Source organism: Stegastes partitus, unplaced genomic scaffold, assembly GCF_000690725.1.
Source record: "Stegastes partitus isolate 25-593 unplaced genomic scaffold, Stegastes_partitus-1.0.2 Scaffold97, whole genome shotgun sequence".
NCBI classification, from domain to species: domain Eukaryota; kingdom Metazoa; phylum Chordata; class Actinopteri; family Pomacentridae; genus Stegastes; species Stegastes partitus.
The window spans coordinates 588,142-607,633 of record NW_007577828.1 but is presented as its reverse complement, the minus strand read 5'-3'; the positions used below and the strand labels follow the sequence as shown (position 1 = coordinate 607,633).

General features: G+C 41.2%; 3 protein-coding genes across 4 annotated transcripts in view; 1 reads left to right on the top strand and 2 right to left on the bottom strand.

Moving 5' to 3' along the window:
- taf12 (TAF12 RNA polymerase II, TATA box binding protein (TBP)-associated factor) overlaps positions 1 to 2,503 on the top strand; it is a 3,930-nt gene extending 1,427 nt beyond the window's left edge. Inside the window, exons 3-6 of the mRNA XM_008277405.1 lie at positions 472 to 549; positions 796 to 910; positions 1,893 to 1,981; positions 2,366 to 2,503. Of these exons, the coding sequence (XP_008275627.1) occupies positions 472 to 549; positions 796 to 910; positions 1,893 to 1,981; positions 2,366 to 2,401 (318 nt within the window). The 3' untranslated portion in view covers positions 2,402 to 2,503. The remainder of the gene's footprint in view (positions 1 to 471; positions 550 to 795; positions 911 to 1,892; positions 1,982 to 2,365) is intronic.
- Positions 2,504 to 3,194: 691 nt separating this feature from the next.
- rab42b (RAB42, member RAS oncogene family) lies at positions 3,195 to 6,521 on the bottom strand. 2 transcript variants are annotated; one of them, XM_008277402.1, is made up of 3 exons: positions 6,302 to 6,521; positions 5,859 to 6,081; positions 3,195 to 4,996 (listed from the first exon to the last, which is right to left on the bottom strand). In XM_008277402.1, the coding sequence occupies exons 2-3, from the start codon at positions 6,074 to 6,076 to the stop codon at positions 4,546 to 4,548; spliced, it is 669 nt and encodes a 222-aa protein (XP_008275624.1). In that variant the 5' UTR covers positions 6,077 to 6,081; positions 6,302 to 6,521; the 3' UTR covers positions 3,195 to 4,545. The 2 variants fall into 2 exon arrangements, with proteins under 2 accessions (XP_008275624.1, XP_008275625.1); XM_008277403.1 differs by having other exon boundaries at positions 5,859 to 6,521.
- Positions 6,522 to 7,567: 1,046 nt separating this feature from the next.
- LOC103354127 (CTP synthase 1-like) lies at positions 7,568 to 19,157 on the bottom strand. Its single transcript, XM_008277401.1, has 18 exons — positions 19,049 to 19,157; positions 17,678 to 17,858; positions 17,053 to 17,223; positions 16,627 to 16,727; positions 15,775 to 15,891; positions 15,445 to 15,528; positions 15,114 to 15,194; positions 14,168 to 14,319; positions 13,727 to 13,859; positions 13,438 to 13,526; positions 12,503 to 12,597; positions 11,280 to 11,342; positions 11,097 to 11,140; positions 10,903 to 10,999; positions 10,750 to 10,805; positions 9,566 to 9,662; positions 9,228 to 9,372; positions 7,568 to 8,887 (listed from the first exon to the last, which is right to left on the bottom strand). The coding sequence occupies exons 2-18, from the start codon at positions 17,841 to 17,843 to the stop codon at positions 8,812 to 8,814; spliced, it is 1,767 nt and encodes a 588-aa protein (XP_008275623.1). The 5' UTR covers positions 17,844 to 17,858; positions 19,049 to 19,157; the 3' UTR covers positions 7,568 to 8,811.
- Positions 19,158 to 19,492: the final 335 nt, after the last annotated feature.

The window sequence follows — 19,492 nt, the reverse complement described above, 5'->3', positions numbered from 1 at the left end:
ATGTACATATAAGACGCCTACGGACAATTTAGAATCACCAATTAATCTCATCATGTTTTTGGACATTGTGGGAGGAAGCCGGAGAACCCACGTTGCACGGAGAGAACATGTAAACTCTACGCAGAAAGATCCCAGGTGTCCTCACCGGGATGCGAACCGGCGACCTTCTCGCTGCAAGGCAACGATGCTAACCACTGCATCACCTTGCAGCGTCCCACAGACTTGATATCTAGAAAAGACAAACTTTGTAAATTCTATTATATTTGGTGTAAAGATTGCATTTTAATATGTAGAATCTTTTATAAATATCTGTCAAAGTCATGGGTGCTTACTGTAAATGTGGGGAAAAGTGTGTCCAGTTTTCCTTTTTGCAATTTGGACTGTAATTATTCTATTATAAAGAGTGCGCAAAATATGCACCCCTGTGAGCTTGTGTAACCAAATGGGTGAATACATGTGCTTCTTTTCCAGGTGCTCAGTAAGAAAAAGCTGCAGGACCTGGTGAGAGAGATTGACCCAAATGAGCAGCTGGATGAGGATGTTGAGGAGGTGTGTCAGTGGTTTTTAACTGTATTTTCAACTTAATACTGTACATAGATTTTTTTTAGCGAGTGTAAGGATGAACATCAGTTTAACTTTTGCTGTAAAATTAGTAGTGATTTTATTACAAATGACAAATTTTTTGTATATCTTGTTCTGATGAAACACAGGCTGCATGTTTAACTCGTGTGAAAGGTTTCCTCACTTCACTGGACGACGTAATTGATGGTTTTCAAAATGCCTGTCTCTTGTCAGATGCTGCTACAGATTGCAGATGACTTTATAGAAAGTGTAGTGACAGCAGCCTGTCAACTTGCACGCCACCGCAAGTCCAATACCTTGGAGGTGAAGGATGTTCAGTTACATCTAGGTAAGTGGCTGGTGGTGATTTACAGAATTTTGTCGCATGTGGGTTCAGTTTGTCGCTTCAGGTCACACCACAATGCATGATGGTCACTCTGGAATTATTTAGTGACAGCTGCTAACACAAGTGGTATCAGGAGGGAAATATTCCACATATATTAAGAGAATTTGCAATATTGTCGCTACTTTGAAGGCAAAATGTTCGCTATCTGTGCATTCAAAAGAACATTATTGATAACTGAGGAGAGCAAATGTATTTTTTGTGAGCATCACAAAATATCTGGCAGATGACACGTTAAAGAGATGCCTTCAAGGATCCACATGCTGCATAGCTGGTACAAAACCAAAGAGTTTCTATCCTTAAATCTTTCAAAGCATTTTTTTTTTCTTGAATGAAAGCAAACAAACAAAATGCAAGAGCTTCTTGAGAAATGTGTGGACAGTTTTAGATTGATATGGTGGCAAAACTACCGGCAGGTAAATTGCTGTCTCTACTGTTTTGCTGCCTTCAGTCTGATTGATTTATTTATTTCAGTTGTCTGTCTCTATATATATGTATACATTCATATATATATATTTCTTGTGTGTTTTGTTCCTTATTCATATTTATCTTATTATTATTGTTTCGGTGTGGAGCAGGTACACAACGCATTTCACTGCACGTTATACCATGTATAACTGTGTTTATGACCAATAAAAAGACCCTGAATCCTTGAAGCACACACAGAACGTCACCATGGATGGAGAGTCAAAACTGTCACATATGTTGAATTATACACTTGACAGGCTTGAAAAGATTTCTAATAACTTTTTGAAACAACATGGAAATTAGATCTTGGGAGCGTGACACGTTTCTGATAGACTGACCTACTTGCAGCGAAATGATGGCAAATGCGCCTGTTGTAGTTATACAGTGTTTTTATGCCACTAAATAAGTGTTGAAAATTCCCAAGAGTCATGGCCTGTGTCACGTTCATTGCTTTTCTCAGAGCGCCAGTGGAACATGTGGATTCCTGGTTATGGCTCAGACGAGATCCGGCCGTTCAAGAAGGCTTGCACCACAGAGGCTCACAAACAGGTGAATACTAAAAGGCTGTGTGTGTGTCGAACGTGTCAGAATATCCGTCTACATCCTACAGTACGGCTGGTCCGAATAGCAATTTGTGTTCTCCGGATATTCGGCCGAATTAATGACGAATGCGTTTAGGTTAGCGGTCACAGTACTGTTCCTGGGGGGGTGTAAGCTGAGGACTGACGGGACAGCAGTGAGCGGGCGTTTCCGTATTGTATCCTCCAAATAGATATCACGATTCCAGCACAGCGAACGAATAGTCGGCTTTTCGTGTTCAGCCCTAGTATACAGAGTAATACTAATTATTATTCTCATGTGTCCGTGTTGCTGGTTTTAGTTTGTCGGACGTTAACCATATACGGAACCTAACTGCATTTCTTTTCGTTTCAGAGAATGGCACTGATCCGCAAGACAACCAAAAAGTAGCAAGATTAACTAATACCCACTCTGTGTATTTTCTTTTTATTTTGTTTGTTTTTTTTTTTCTTTTTCAATTGGGTTTTTTTGTTTTGTTTTTTCTCAACTAATGAAGAAGAAAGAGATGGTTTCAGTAGGGGTGTTTTTTCTTTACGACATTAGATAGTGTTTTATTGTCATGTCTCCCTAACTTTTGAGTGTTTTGCCAGAATCATTGCATAATAATGGTATTTGTATGTTTGATTCTGTTTTGTTGCCATTAAAGTTAGCCTGGCAGAACTCCATTGCATTTTTTTGTCAATAAACATTTACTGGAATACATCTTTTGGATTGTGATTATCGTATCTGCTATGTGTTTTGTTACTCTTGAGCATAGGGATGTGAATGTTAATGACTCTTCTGTCTCCTTAAAAATGATCTTTATCGCTATCTTGCCAATAAGAGATAATCATCCCATTTTGAGTATGTAAAAGATTACGACTTCTCTGTTTACGTATTCATACAATGATTTTGATATTGTTGTTTATTAACAGAGGTTTATAACACCTAAGTCCCAGCCATTGTTTTTGGACATGTACTGTTGCTGTAGGAGTTTTCATTGCATTAGTTATAAAACATTTGAAATCAATGAATGTAATCATTTCACTTCGCTCAGACTAATATGCAGAAACAGCCGTTAACGACCTGCCATGTCTCAGCAAAATAAATTGTCTACATTTTGGCTGCAGAAACACTGGAGACTGTTCATCAGCCAGATGAACCGTAATTGCTGCGGAATTCTTTCAAAAGAACAATATCCAAAGGCACTTGAGAGATTTTATTTATTAAATTTTAGACAACAGCACCTGAAAACAGTTCAGTCATAAGTTGCCTTGCAATTAGTGGTCGATGCAACAAAGCCTTTTCCGTGCAACTGCTGGAGTGCAGAAGAATGAAGGCTGCATAAAGGCCTATGGTTTTGTCTATGATCTTAATCCAGGGACCCAGTGCATTAACCGCTGCCTATTACAGACAGAGTAGTTCACACAGAAAAGAATCAGATGTATGTTCTGAAATGGATTTTGAGGGGGAAAAAAAGCAGAATGTCCTTGGAGTGCGTCGGCTCCCACCCTCTGTTGCTTGCAAGCCCTTGTTCTAAGTTATGACCTCAGTGTGGACATGAGCTGTGAGCAGGTGGAATCATTTCTTAACTCTCTCCTAAAGGGATTTTAAAAAAGTATTTCCGAAGAAAAAGGGCAAAGAAATACCTTTAACTGTCTTGTGACCTCTCAAATACACCGTCGGTCCGGAACCCCAGGTGTGGGAACCACTTTTCCAGTGAACAGGGGCTGAAGTGCAAAAAATCAATAGCAGAGCAGGTGTGGTATTATCCTCTGCATTTAGATTGAATGTGGTTTTGTTACAGTCACTTCTTTAGCACCTATTAGGCTGATGAAGGAAGAAAGCGCAAACTACTGGAGGTCACCATTACAATGGCTGCCCCTGCTGAACAGAGATTAGTAATGACCTCTTCAGTCCATTAATCTGAAATGCTGCGGTCCTCGCATCTCACACAAAAACAGAATGAACCTATATGTCTTCTAAATACAAAAATCTATAGATTTTGCTATTAAATGTCTACGACCTCACTGGCAGCTTTACGAGGCTGTACACTTTGTAGGGCACACTGGGAACTCAAAGCTGATGCTTTAAGTGTCAATTAGTTTCTGGTCTTAAAACAAGCAACGGGCAAACTGAAATTTTGACCTGATGGTAGCATTAGATTAGCTTCTGCAAAGTCATTAGAAATCCTAAGCATGTAAACAACAATCATTTAAATAGTACTCAAGACTTGTCACCCTAAAATAAAAATGTTCGCCAGCTGGTGGTGCAGAAGGAAAAATAAGTCAATATCAAAGCCTGAAACAAATGAAAACCTTTCCATTTAAGACAACACTTCTTACTCATTTCAGGAATGTCAAAGTATTGTACAAAATCACAGCAATATCAGTCTTTTACATGGTTAAAGTTGTAAAGAAAGGTGCAAAATTGCAGCGTGTTTCATGATGGTCTCACATTACAGTAAAATGCCACCACAAATTCAACTTCCTGGCGGCCAGTTTTGGCTCCACAGTAACACGAGTGCCCACGGGTGACCGGTGCCAATCCGCGCTTTAATCACAGCACTTCTTGTTGTTCTTGGGGGCTGTGCTGGGCTGCGACAGGCTGGCTCTCTTTAACTGCAGCGCCTGTGGGGCCGCGCACTTGACTCCATCCCAGCCCTCTTGCAGCTCTACCTCGCCGCTCAACAAACCCTGGTAGACCCGTCGAGTGAGGAGCTCGAAGGACTCCCTCACATTTTGGCCCGTCTTTGCGGAGGCCTCCACGTAGGGCATCCCCAGCTGCCCGGCCAGTTTCTCGGCCTCCTCTCTGCTGACCACCCTCTCCCTGTGAGCATCCCGGTCGCTCTTTTGACCTACCAGGATGAACAGAACCCTGTGTGGCTGCACTCGCTCGCTCACCTCGTCGTGCCACTCCTTAATGTGGTCAAAGGAGGCTCGGTTGGTCATGTCGAACACCAGCAGGCCTCCGACAGAGTTGCGGTAGTAAGAGCGGGTTACTGACCTGAGGGAAGAGGGGGGAAAGAAAGTAAGAGAAACAGAGGAATGTTTTACATTTTCACACATGGAAAACCTCTCAAAACCAATACGGAAGAGAGCAGAGTTCAGACTTTTTCACCAGCTTATTTCCTGTTGCAGTATAATAGCTGCACTGTGTGAGTTGAGCCCTTTCAGATAAGCAGATTGAAGAATTTGTCTGTTTGTAAGAAACTGATATCCACTGTTTTTTTCACCCTGAACATGAAGCGGTTAACAGTCACATAGCTCTCTCTTGAGTCATCAAATTTGTAAACTAAGGGAGAGGTAAGGGTCAGTTGGAAGTTGGTGAAACTTTACTTCTTTATTTGAGATTAGCAGGCTGCAAACACCACGCAGAGAGGAGGTAAATACAGGCATGGCTTGGAATTTGCTACAGTTTAGTTAAGTGGAGAGCTGAAATAATGTATTCAGACAAAGAATGAAACATATTCCTCCTACTTCTGTCACTAAAGACACAGAGCATGGTGATATAATGACTTTTAAGAGGTGTGTGTGTCTTTAACTTTAAGCTTTACACACTGCAGGGTAACACGGTGGATACACAGTCACAGCTGAAAGCAAACACTGATGAACAGCTCTGATGTGAACAGAATAACCAGTGCTGGTTTATTTGGACAGTATATTTGCATGCACACCACAAGTTTCTCTAATAATTATCTTTCGAATTTATGTTTTAATATTTTGTACAAAGAGGCAGAGAAGTCTCGTGCTGGTTTGACGTCTTAAGACATCCACAAAGGATCAATGGATTAAAAGTGCGCTCTTTAAGAAGCGTTAAGCTGTGACTGATATCTGTGTAGATGGCAGCAGATCAAGCTCATCCTCACCTGAACCTTTCCTGACCGGCCGTGTCCCAGAACTGCAGCTTGACGCGGACCCCCGGTTCCACCTCCAGGAAGTGGACGTAGAAGTCTACACCTACTGTCTGGTTGATGGATTCCAGGAACATGTCCTCGGTGTAGCGCTTCAGCAGCGAGGACTTGCCCACGGTGGAGTCTCCCAACATGATGATCCTGAACTGATACTGCCACAAAGTCAGGTCCATTGTTGCTGACAGTGAGAAAATACCGGTTAAGGCAAGGAAGGCAGCCAGCGGGGATATTAAGGTATGAATAAAAATTCCAGAGAAGAGAAAAAAAAATCATAAACAGGTTGTCAGTGAGATTAGGAAAGAGGAATGTAGTGAGCAGCCAGTCGGTGAAGAGATTGGAGAGAAGATGAAACCGAGTCAAGCAATCCCACACCAGCTTCCCACCAGTTGGTTCCCTACCTCTGCTCTTCTAAATGTTGAGAAACAACCAAGTAGCCACTCCTTATTAATCACTCTGTGCTCACAGCCATCCCAAACGCCTGTGCATTTGATGACTGCAGCACAAGTCTCTCAGTCTCATTAACATGTTGGTTCATTAAATCCTCTGCAAAATTCGGTGTGTGGTAAAAATGCGCCCCACTAAATCGACCCGGCTCTCGTCCGAGCCGCTGATCCCGACCGCTACTGTAAGCATGTTCATGAGTGTGGCTGTGCAGGGGTGTGGACTTCTGAAGTTTGCCTGTTGATACTTGACAAAAGGAGGGGCGAGTAGCATGAGGACAAAGGGAGGGCCGGTTGTGGGAGAGAAAGGAGGGGAGGAGGTTCATAAGGAAGTAGTGGCTGTGTTTAATGTCATATCAAGGGAAGCTGTGAAGTTTCCTGCTGTCACCAACTCATATATACATGTCATCTTTTCACCAAAAAAAAAAGGAAAGAAAATGAGGGTGATAGTTGGCCACTCTCTGCCCAAACAATTTGCAGCAGTTTTTATCACTTTATGGTCTTTGTCTGTTGAGTGAACTCGGCCACCTAAAAAGGGAAGTTGATAACAATGGTGCTTTAAATCCCCTGGGAAAGGCTCAGGATATGCAATTAATCTTTGTAAAGCAGGTTAACCTTTATTTATGTCTACAACATATTCATTCACTCGTGTTTAGAAATTTCATAATGACTATTTTAATTTCGAGCAACAGTAACGGTTATTAAAGGCAAAGTCTGTTGTCACATTAGGATAGCTTTTCAAAATTATAATTCCTCCAAAGGGAAATCATACAGATTTAAAGCACACAGTTAGATCGTGCTGTTGTTGACTAATCAATTCTAATACAACAGTTACCGCAAGATAATTTAATTTTCTTATGCAGTTTAAGTTGCATCTGCATTGTTTTGGTGTCAGCATGGAATCTAACAGCTCACCTGCCTGATCAGTTTGTTCATTCACTGCTGCACCTATTTTTAAAGATGATTTTTCTGGCCTTTCTGCTATTATTACACAGGACAGTGAGACAGGAAGGGGGGAGAGAAGAGAGGGGAGGACCTGCAGCAAACTGTCGTGAGCAGGAGTCAAACTCACGACCACTGCGTCAGGGAACTACCTGTTCATGGGTCGCCCACTCAACCAGGTAAACTATAGGGGCGCCCTGAGTTACATGTACTACTACAGCTGCTGGGGGGAGGACACACACCACGACTTGTGTTTCACAGCTCAACAAGAATAACGACTAGTTTATCATGACAAATAAAATTTTAATTCAAAGTAAAACCACATGTTGCGTCACGCATGCATCTAAACTTCATAATAGAAAAATATGGTATGTTGATACATTCGGGTCAACAACACACAAACAAAAGCATTGGCAACAAGCCTGAAAATGTACCTTGGAAGTTTGATGCTAAAGCTCTACAGGTGGCTGCTACTGATGTTTTGAGAGCAAACTGAGGTTGTATTTTCAGTTTTCTAATGCCAAAATATCATCTCCTGTTTCTTAGAATTGACTGAAAGGTCACCTAATGTTACTGGACTGTCAGATGACTGTGCATCAGCATTATTCACTTTAGGAAGCTCTGGGTCAGATATGGCAGCAAGAGGAAATGGAATACAAAATCCTATTTGTCTGTAAAAGGCAAAAAGGCTCAAACCTTAAAGTCATGCAACATGAACCGATGAGTCCTGGCTTATGGGAGGGGGGGAAAAAAACAAAACCTTATAACACTCAAGTCTGCATATATCAGTTTCTGCACAGGAATCAAAACCCAGTGTCCATATTAGCCTTACACATGGATATTATTACAACATAATGTTTCGTACACGCCCCACAGCCACAAGCTTTGTGGTCCAAGTTAATCTCATACTTGTACAAGCCTGACAGCAATAATACTTAAAACCAAAGTTTGCATTCAAACCAAGAGGAGACATACATAAAACAAAACTGTTACCCAAAAAAAACACGCATTTTGAAGAGGTAAATGTATCAATAACATGTCTAACTGCTATGACACAGAGGCAAAACGTGGAGAATACAAGCTGCTTGGATTGGACCGATTTGCAGGATGGCTGACGTAAGAAACCCAAACACTGATGTCATGATTCCTGCAAACTCACCTGTTAATTCTGAGGAGTCACAAGGTTTTATGCCTACCTGCAAAGCACATCTTACATCTTCTCACAATTTCATCCAAGCATCTTGCCATTAATGATACTGCATACGTTCTACTGACAGGCTCATGTCTTATCATTTATCCACAGCATGCACATTTTCTTACAGTTTTCCCATAAAAACTAGAATTTTTGCTTTTTTTGCAGTAAAATCTCAGAGTTAAAATACTTTTTTTTTGACACGAAGGCATAACATGTTTAGTGTACGAATGACTACCAGCATATTGTGCCAAACAGCGTAAAAACAGTTTGATACAAATTTTGGTTTTGCAGCATCTGCTAAGGGCAGATCAGTTTTTGTTCAGATCGACACCTACAAAGAGGGAAACCTCAGCTCAGTGATGTCCACGTCAGGTGAGCTGCTGCCACTGCGGTCGCTGTAAGTGTCCCTGAAATGAAAGAAATGCATAAAGTGAGGATAATAGCAGCAAATGGGTTGTTTTACTGGGACTGTAGGTGTAAATTGTAACTATAACTGATGCATTTTTTTTGATGCAACTATAATGCTACAAAAAAAAAAATCAAGCCATTGCTACAGCTGCCCTGTTTAATATCTCATTGGAAAAAATGGTGAAATAAAATTTAGATTGTTGCTGTATTGTTAAAAACCAAACTGGAACAAATCCTGGGAATTTACAATAGTTTTAGCTCAACGTCTGTATTCCTGGAATATCACTGTTTAGCAGCTACAACTGAACTTCCACCAAATAACATTCTGCCCAGGTTTACCGAGGAGAAAGACGGCAGCCCTTTGCCAGGTAGCTCTGGAGTTTTCCTGTAGAAGCCAGCAGGAGACCGAAATATGGAGGAGAAGGTTTGATGGGTCTGGAGGTGAACTCTGGATGGTACTGCACTCCAACAAAGTAGCAGTGGTCTAAAACAGAACGTAGAGGGTTAGTACAGGTATAGTAGTATGACCTCCACTGTATTTGGCCTCATTTAACATGAAACGGGTAAAACATGAGATAACAAACAAGGCCAATTTGAGGTTAGGTATGCTGTCTCTGAAGAATGTTTTGGAGTTGCATTTATTGACAGCACTGAGTGGACGCTTGTTTTCCACTTACCCTCCAATTCAATGACCTCCATTCTCTCTCCCTCCACGTCCTGACCGACAAACTGAAGTCCCCTCTTTTCAAAGTGGTGCTTCAGCTCCGGATTCACCTAAATGAAAATAAATGAAATTATTTAAGAGAGTCTTTTGAAGAAATTATCTTGCAATACTTCAGAACAAGATTTGGATCCCCAAAACACTTTTCCAGGGTTAGGTCATGGTGGCACAAGGCTAATCAGGGCTTTTCAGACATTTCTCTTCCCAGCAATGCTTTCAAGTTCCTCCTGTGGGATCTCAACGTATTCCCAGACCAGATTAGACAGGTAATCCCTCCAGCAGGTTCTAGGTCTACCCCTGGGTCTCCTCCCAGTTGGTGCCCATGAGGCTCACTAATCAGATGCTGGAACACCCTAAGCTGGCTTCTTTTGCATGAAAGAGCAGCCGTTATATTTCGAGCTCTCTTCAAATGTCCGAGCTCTCACTCTATCCCTAAGACTGAGCCCAGCCACCCTGCAGAGAAAACTCATTTTAGCTGCTTCTATCTGTAATCTCATTCTTTAGATCACTACCCAGAGCTCCCAATAGGTGAGCGCTGGAACGTAGATGAACTGGTAAATCAAGAGCTTTGCCTTCCGGCTCGGCTCCCACTTCACCATGACAGCCTTGCACAGTGTCCACGTTACTGCTGACACTGCACCAATCAGTCTGCCCATCTCGAACATCTTTGCTCGGGGCAGTAGCTCCCCCGTCCCCATCCCAGAGAGCGCAATCCAACATTTCCAGCACAGAACAATGGCCTTAGACTTGGAGGTTCTGACTCTCATCGCAGACGCCTCACACATGGCTGAGAACCGCCACAGTGCATTCTGGAGGTCACATCTGATTAAGAAAACAGAACCACATCATCCACAAAGAGTAAAGAAGCGACTCTAAGCTTCCTGAACCGGACCCACCCCTCACTGTGGCTGCACCTTGAGATTCTGTCCATGAATATCATAAAAGGGATCGTAGAAAAGGGTCCAACACCCATCAGAAATGTATTTGACCTCATGCCAAGAATACAAACAAAGTAAAGAACAGTTAAAACCCCAGGTTGCAGCAGTATGCTTTTATTTCCTTAAAAAAAAAGTTTTGCATTCATAAACTGTTTCTCAAGTTTTGTGCTCCCAAACTTTAAAAACTTGTCTTGAGCTCTACCTCAAATCTGTGTCTGTGCCTCTCTTCAACATATTCCACATCTCCATACAGTCTTCCTGCAACAATAAATCACCAGTTATTACAAAAGTCATAGTTGGAAAAGGAGAACAAAGGTCTGACACAGTGCACGGTATGTTTCAGGAAGATACATACTCACGACGCTGGTGCTGGATTTGAAAATGGTCCGCCTCCTCCCCAGTCTCATAGTTCCACCCATCTGCCCAGGGTTGTGCTCTGGCATGTCAATCACCTGTCAAGATCAGATAGAATGTTAAACCACCGTGGTTATTTGATGTGATATAAGCATGGTGGGGGGAAAAGGAAAAAAAAAAAAAAAGACCACCTACCACAGGGTGTTTTGATTCGGGATTAAATTCTGTGGAGTTGGCATCTGAAAAAGATAAGCGAAACTGATCTAAGCGCCGATCAACTTCCCAACAGGCCTCGGGTTCCTTCATCATTAAATTAGAAACCACAGGAATCAAATGTTGCTTGGCAGTGTCCTGTAGCTGAACAGCACAATTACTCACCTTCCCATTTGAGAACATTGCGGGCAAACTCGCACACTGCCAGCTGCATGCCCAAACATACGCCTGCACAAAACAAGACCAACAGGATTTTTGCATAATGAGAGCTATTGTGAGGACTCATAAATAAAGAAAGGCTGAAGATCTCCATGGTAAAAACCACTTTCATGACTAACACTATTGCATTTGCATATAATTATACAGTCTATAAAAAATCATTTGCCTCTCTCTGGACTTTATGTTTCATTATTTTACGGCGCTGAATGCTCTGAGTGGATGCAATTAAGCATTTATGTCACAGGGAGAACAAATCTCTACAAATGGTTCTAAATTACGTAGAAAAGATAAAACAGTAACTGATTGCAGGAGCATATTCAGGTCTATATTTTTTTAGATTCGTGGGTGGCGGTAATTTTAGTTTTGAGTCTATGGATCAAGTGGGTCTTTAACAACTGAACCTGAATTCAACATTTTTTTCTCCATTTGTCTTTGCATAATTGCTCAAACTAGCTGCATAAACGTCTTCATAGAACGGAAGCTTGCAAGTCCTGGCACACTTTCTAATCAGTTGCACATACGGATAACGTACATCGACATTGCTTTTCTTTCTGTGTTCGTTTTGCTTCATATTTTAAGTTGATGGTTTGCAGGGGGGGAGGGGGGAAATTAATTCTTCGTGTTGTAAACATCCCTACAAAATTATGCATCTTTCTGAATACTCTGAGCTGCAGCTACGTAATTATGCAATCAATTATATTTTTGTTTTATCTCTGTTCCTAAAAATTAATTTAAAAGGTTTGTTTTGTTTTCAATTTTCGTCCAACCTGTGCTAAAATTGCACACAGTCGCTGTCATTTAACCAGGTAAATAATGAAGCATACAACAGAGAGGTATTCTAAGTGCTAAAATGATGGTAACTGTCCTGAACTGTCCTTTGAAAAGCTTTTTAGTTCTGACTGACTGTTGTGGACTTCCAGGCATTTCACTTATTGTTGTTGGCTTGCTGCCTGTTCACAGTCTGACACACGTGACTCTACTAACTCACATGATGGCTGGTGGATCAATGTGACCTCAACCTTCCTGAAGGTGCTAACAAATTCACAAGAGGCTAAATGCTTTGGACTCCCGACCAGTAGACTCCCAGGTGTCCTGTTTTAGCATACATTTACACTATGACCGTAACAGATGACAGAGCCTATGAGAGAACACAGTGTCAAATCTCTTACCCAGAAATGGCTTATTCTGTTTCCTTGCCCAGCTAATAGCCAGCATCTTGCCTTCTGTTCCTCTTTCACCAAAACCTCCTGGAACCAACACACCCCTGGGGAAAGAGAAGGAAGGACTGTCAAGCCTTTGTTCATTTCACATGTCCTGTGACTACCTCTCTGGAGATAGTTTAAGGATGAAAAGCTGGACTTGTATTGTCCATCAGTCTAGTAAGCAAGTTTAATACAAAACTGTAAGGTCATCAAACTCATCCATTCACTATCTATACACCACTTAATCCTCACGAGGGTCGCAGGGGGGCTGGAGTCTATCCCAGCTGACTCAGGGTGAAGGCTGGGGACACCCTGGACAGGTCACCAGTCTATCACAGGGCTACACTTAGAGACAGACAACCAAGCACACTCACATTCACACCTACGGACAATTTAGAATCACCAATTAACCTCAACATGTTCTTGTGGGAGGAAGCTGGAGAACCCAGAGAGAACCCACGCTGCAGGGGGAGAACATGCAAACTCCACGCAGAAAGATCCCAGGTGTCCTCACTGGGACATGAACCGGCGACCTTCTTGCTGCGAGGCAACGGTGCTAACCACCGCTCCACTGTGCAGCCCCCATCAAACTCAGTAAATGTTATTTTGCAAAATTTTGTAAGATGCTATGTGGTAAGAAATTGATTAGGACATGGGAGACATAAACCCAATGCATCCAAAAAACAAAACAAACCCAAAAGATATAGTATTTTTGAACACTTCTACATGATTCACAAATTTAACTCCGTTTACATGTTTGTAATATTACACCAGACTGCCATCATGTGGCATGAAAGATAATACTGTTTGACCACATTGTAAATCTCAGTATTGGTAACTATAACATTTCAAGGTGATTCAATCCTACTGGCACATGTTTCCTCCCAGTATTGTCTACTCACTGAGCACTGCAGAGTTTTTGCCAGGCCTCATGATATTTCACAGGTTCATCTTGCAGAGTGGTAGCTTCCAAGTCAGCAGAGTCTATGTACTGTAACAACAACAAAATTTGGAAAGAGATCAGTAGGCATCAAGCAAACAGGCTTACCGCTGTGTAAATACAGGTGTAGGTCGAGGATTATTCAAGTTCTACAAGTTCTTTGTAAAGGTCTAAACATACCATGTAAGAGAGTGATGAGTAATTCAAAAAATCAATATGCAAAAAACACAATAGGCAAAATGTTTCTGTACCTTGACCTCTAGTTTGTGCTTAATGGCAAGGGCTGAGTGCTCCAGTGCCTTAATAACAGACGTGTAGGAGTCTGCTAACTTTGTGTATTTCCCCACCAGGGCTATAGAAACATGCTCCAAGAGACGGTCCGATCTGAAAAAGAGAGGGAGATGATTCACTGTGCTGACCCCAGAGCAGCATTTAATTAGAACTTCTCAGCTACTCTAATAATAATTCAGTGCTGTTTTATTACCTGCACATCTAGTTTCCTGTAATGAAGCAGGAACATTTCTCTTTCAGAGTTCAACACTCTTTGGTTTGTAACACAATTCCCCGAGGTGACTCAGTGATTAAACTGACTCTGCTATAACTGAAAGGTGTATAATTTGCATCCATTTTCTCGCAATTTCTGAGCAAGACGAAATTAGAAGCGCACAAGTGACTAAGACAAACTTCCTCACCTGTCAGCCATCTCCTTCCACTTTGTAAGCATCTTTCTGGGTCTCATCTCAACAGGCAGGTTTAGCCGCTTACAGAAGTAGTCCACGACACCTTGGTCCTCCAGGAGCAGGGGCACTTTGTAAATTGAGGAGACGTCATGGACACAGATCACCTGTAAAACATATTATTAACACCATGTTACTTCAACATATTTTTTTTTTTTAACCTTCCTATGACCTTCAAATGTACTGACATCTTTTATCCTTGGGTTCAATTTGACCTCAGCAATTAAAACCTCCAGAAAATATCAGAATTAAAATTGTTACCCAGGTTTATGTGTAAATAGCCCTTTAAATAATGACTTACTTAGAGATGTTATACATTAAATGGGGTCAAATTGACCCCAAAGATAATAGGAGGGTTAAATAAATAGTGTGACTGAGCCACATGTGTAGTTTGTGATTTTAACTGGTAATAAAAATAATAACTCCATAAATCCATCCTGTTTTATGTTACGTCATGCTGTTGTTTATGTCTCACAGCTGTCACGATGATTCCTAAACACCCGAGGGCAGAATCTCTGAGCTCAGGCTTAAGATTTAGTGGATTAAAACAATCCTGTTGTTTCACTATAAAACAGCACGACACATTTTCACACATAAGCATGGGATGATGTAATGTAAAAAAAAAGAAAAAGAAAAGAAAAGAAAAAGGTCAACCCAATCTGATAATAGCGTACAGTGAAGCTGTAGTTATCCTTGCTTCTGTTGCTCATGTCTTAATATGTACTATCATTTCATTTATTATTTTTTTAGATACAACTTTAACACAGTTATATGTATCACTTTTAAATAATACAAACAGGACACCACAACTGCAGAGAAAGTGCTGACAACATAAACTGCACTAGTTCAGCCTGCTCCACACACAATTTTAAGCGAGGCTGGAATGAAAACAAGACTTTACCTGTGTGGGCTCCACATGACAAAACATGGAGATCTTCTCCTTGACAGACCTTTCCAGAGGCATTGCACAGCGACACATAACCTGGCAAAGAGAAATGAATGTCATTGTAATATAAATGAACAAAACAATACCTGGGTATGTGGCTGTGGGGTTAGTATTTAAAGACATACTTAAGCAGATTTTATTTGCTTGCCTACATCATGAGAGCAACCTGATTGTAAGAAATGACTGTGCTGTCTACATGTGAAATGAATATAAGTAACCTGGTCTGTGTATATTTGGGATGCAGGAGGAAATCCAAGTTTGAAAACCAACTATAAATCAGAATTACCAAATCTGGAGACAAGCCCAGCCCTCTGAGCTCTCGGACACTGTTCTGGGTCGGTTTGGTTTTTTGCTCTCCTGTTGTATTGGGCTGGAAAAACAAAAAACAAAAAAAGAGATGAACTCACATAAAATTTAAGCAAAATTGTCAGTGCAAATTAAGTGAGTAATGATTGTTCTTATTCTTAAGCGTTCTCCTTCAAATAACAACAAACGGAACAGAACAAAACATAAAAAATAGACATAATTATAATAACAATATTGTGGAATATGGTGATCTTACAGTTAATCAATTTTCCAGCAATAAATATGCTGTGTGTTCATGACTGAAGCATACCTGTGGGACCAAGCTGACATGGATGTTGCAGAAGTTCTCCCTCTTCACCTTGAACTGGAACTGTCTGAAGGCCTCTATAAAAGGCATGCTCTCAATGTCCCCGACGGTGCCTCCCAGCTGTTGGCACAACACATCAGCTTAGAACACAGAACTGCATGCATGAACAGACAGGTTAGTTCTCAGCAGCTCACGAACGACGACAAACTTGGAAAGAACAGCATGTAGTCAGCAGCACTGAGCCCATTACACTGTCAGAACTGGGCTGAAGTATGGAGGGAACTGCTGGGGGCAGGATCATAATTTAACTTAGTTTATGAGAACTTGACTCTTTTCAGCTGCAAATTTATTAAAGATGAAATAATTCATAGTTCACACTGTAAAAACAACACCTGATTTATAACATTAAGATTTAACACCTTATTTAACTAAATCAAACCTACTGTATGCCCTCTATCCCAGAGCCAGTCCCAGAGAAGGACAGTTTTACAGACTCTCCTCAAGAAATCCATTTTAAATCACTCGAATTTTCAGTTTTTCTAGATTGTTTGTTTCTCTGCTTGACTCACTCGCATTTGTGCAAGTTCGGGGATTTCTCATACCACTTACAGAATAATGTGAAAATGTTCTATTGCTTCAGGCTACATGCTTGGTCTCCCTTCTGATCGAAAACCTTTTCCATTCCTCTAAATCACTAGAAAAACTCAATCCTGGCCAAAAATCACTTGTGGGTGACTCATGAGAGTATTAAAGTAGCACTTCTGGCTTGACAAAAAAACTGTGTTTAGAATCCATTCACACTGAATGCAAAATCCATCCAACAGCATGAGCTCCCACTTGCAGAGAACAACTTACCTCTATGACACAAACTTGAGGCTCCACACCGTCATCATCCACTGAAATCCGAGCCTGCTTCATTACCCACTCCTGTATGGCATCCGTGATGTGGGGCACCACTGAGAAAACATGTCAGCATGATCACTAAACCATTTAAATGTTGCACTTTACAAACTTTGTCCTAGACTGTAAAGATAAAAATCCAAAGTGTAATGCTGTTTTCCATCTGCTGGCACATTAAGTTTCCAAAAATTAGGGGTATTTAAATTCAAAGAGGTACTAAAAAACAACCACCATATGTTTTAGTGCAGATACATCTTTATTTTAAGATAACTCATCCCTCTAAAACACACAAATAAAGCAGGGGTTTTTTGTTTGTTTGTTTTCCAAATCTGCCTCTGCTTCCTCGTCTACTTTCAACATGAAACCATAAGAACCTCTAACCTTGTACTGTCTTGCCCAGGTAGTCTCCTTTCCTCTCCTTGTTGATTACAGACTGGTAGATCTTTCCAGTGGTGAGGTTGTTGTCTCTGATAAGACGGATGTCCAGGAATCGCTCATAGTTTCCCAAGTCTAGATCCACTTCTCCTCCGTCATCGAGAACAAACACTTCACCTGGACAGCGCAGACATTACGTCGATTTATTATGCAGTTAGTGTACACAGCAGAATCAGAACTAGTTGAGATTCAGTACTTTGTTTGCTGACATAATAGTTATCTGTTGTTTGGAAACAACCTGGGCCTATATCACTTTACCTTCAGCCATCATGTTCCTGCGTCATATCAGGGATTTGCTTGACATTGCAGACATGTGTTTATAAAACCGTCAAAAATAACAGGAAATGCACAGACATCTGCCAAGTAAGATAACGGACACATTGCCTTTACTACATGCAGACTGACTGTACTTATTGTCAGCTCCAGGCCTATTCTGAGACAGGAATAATACTGTCTTTCTTGTCAAATATTAACCACGGGACTCAACCACATAATCAAACACAACAGCAGCCGATACATGATGACAAGCAATAAAAAAAATCAACATCACTGGACGCAGTGAATTACTCACCATGTTCATAAGGTGAAAAGGTCCCAGCATCAATATTGATATATGGATCGATTTTGATAGCAGTGACGTGAAGGCCGCAGGACTTGAGGATGGTTCCCACACTGCTGGCAATGATGCCCTTACCAATTCCAGAGATAACGCCACCCGTAACCAAGATGTACTTCATAGTGGCATGTGAAGACTAAACACACAAAAACAAACAAGAGTCAGTAATTATTCTGCAAAATTACTTTTTATCTCCGGGGCATGTTACCAGCTCAGACATGAGTCAGACATAGAGGAGGTGCTGGTGTGGGAAGAAATCAGAAAACATATTGTTCAGTCCCACACACAATAAAATCATCCATCCATTATTTATACACCGCTTAATCCTCACGAGGGTCGTGGGGGGCTGGAGTCTATCCCAGCTGACTCAGGGTGAAGGCAGGGGACACCCTGGACAGGTCACCAGTCTATCACAGGGATACACTTAGAGACAGACAACCAAGCACACTCACATTCACACCACACCACACACTTTATATAGGTGCAAAGCTAGAACTGAAATTAGGTGGATCAGTCAAGTGGTCTCTTAACATTAAAGTCTACATTGGTTCCCTTTATTTACCTCTTGACAATACAAGGGCACTTACATGTAAAAAGTAATATACACTAGTTTTTATCTGACATTATTTCTCACTGGCTCAAAATGGAAACTACCTGTACAAATGAAATATTAAAATAAACTGCATGAGCACTACAAAACATTAAAAAAAATTAAATGTGAGGGTGATAGCAGGTGCACACATCTGCGTTTTCAACTTCAGAGTTGGAGTTAACCATCCGTTTGCACACATTTACTTACATTAACCAGCCATATATCGCATGGGGACATTAAAGAAGTAAATAAAATGAATAAACACCATAAACTGCCTTCTTCTTGTATAGAATCTCGCAGGTTAAACCGTGTCCGACCCAAAGTCTAATTGACCCACTTCTTGGGAAAAGAAAAGGCGGGAAAATACAGCAGCACAATAAACAAGTGAATCCGAAAGAAAGGACTGTTGTGAGAGTTTGGGATTTGTGTGTTTGGCATGTTAATACCAGCTAATTGCTAATAAGCTCGACAGTTTGTTGTTCGCAGCTGAAACACGAGCTGCCGCTGCGAAGTTGGACCTAGCTTAATTTAGCTAACCTTGTCTTTCCCAGAACCGCTTTGACATAACGTTACTTTTAGCGAGACGCAAAGCTAATGTGCGTGTGTGCCATAAAACACCTGCGACCCACAGTCAGGGCTTCAGCTGGGACTCATTCTGAGACATAAACGACCAATATTTTTAAACAGTATCCTTATCAGCTGACAATACTAAGAAACTAAAAGCACAAACTCACCTAAAGAGCTAGGGAGAGAAGCAGGCTTCGACAGGTGCCGTGTCTCTGATGAATTCTCCTCTATTTACGAAGCATCCGAGCCCACGTTGCTGCTGCAGAACAAACACGTGTAGGAGAAGCTCACTGAACCGCTTCGCAGCAGAACACCTTGCTTACTTCCGTTTAGGTTAGTGAGTAAAAGAAATGCCCTCCTTTAGAGTTCTCAGGCAACATTTAGTCTCCGTCTCCAAAGACTCAACCAATGAGATGACCGGATTCTGGTTTCACTTCCGGGAAAGGCGTCCCTGACAGGCTAAAGTCTGGGCGAAAATATTCCAATGACCTACATATACATAGCACTGAATAAAGTACTGCATTTCAAGGGCAGTGCAAGCTCATATTATTCTAATTGGAAATTAATTAAAAAAAACATCAGTCATATCTTTTAATCATGTTGTCATGTCC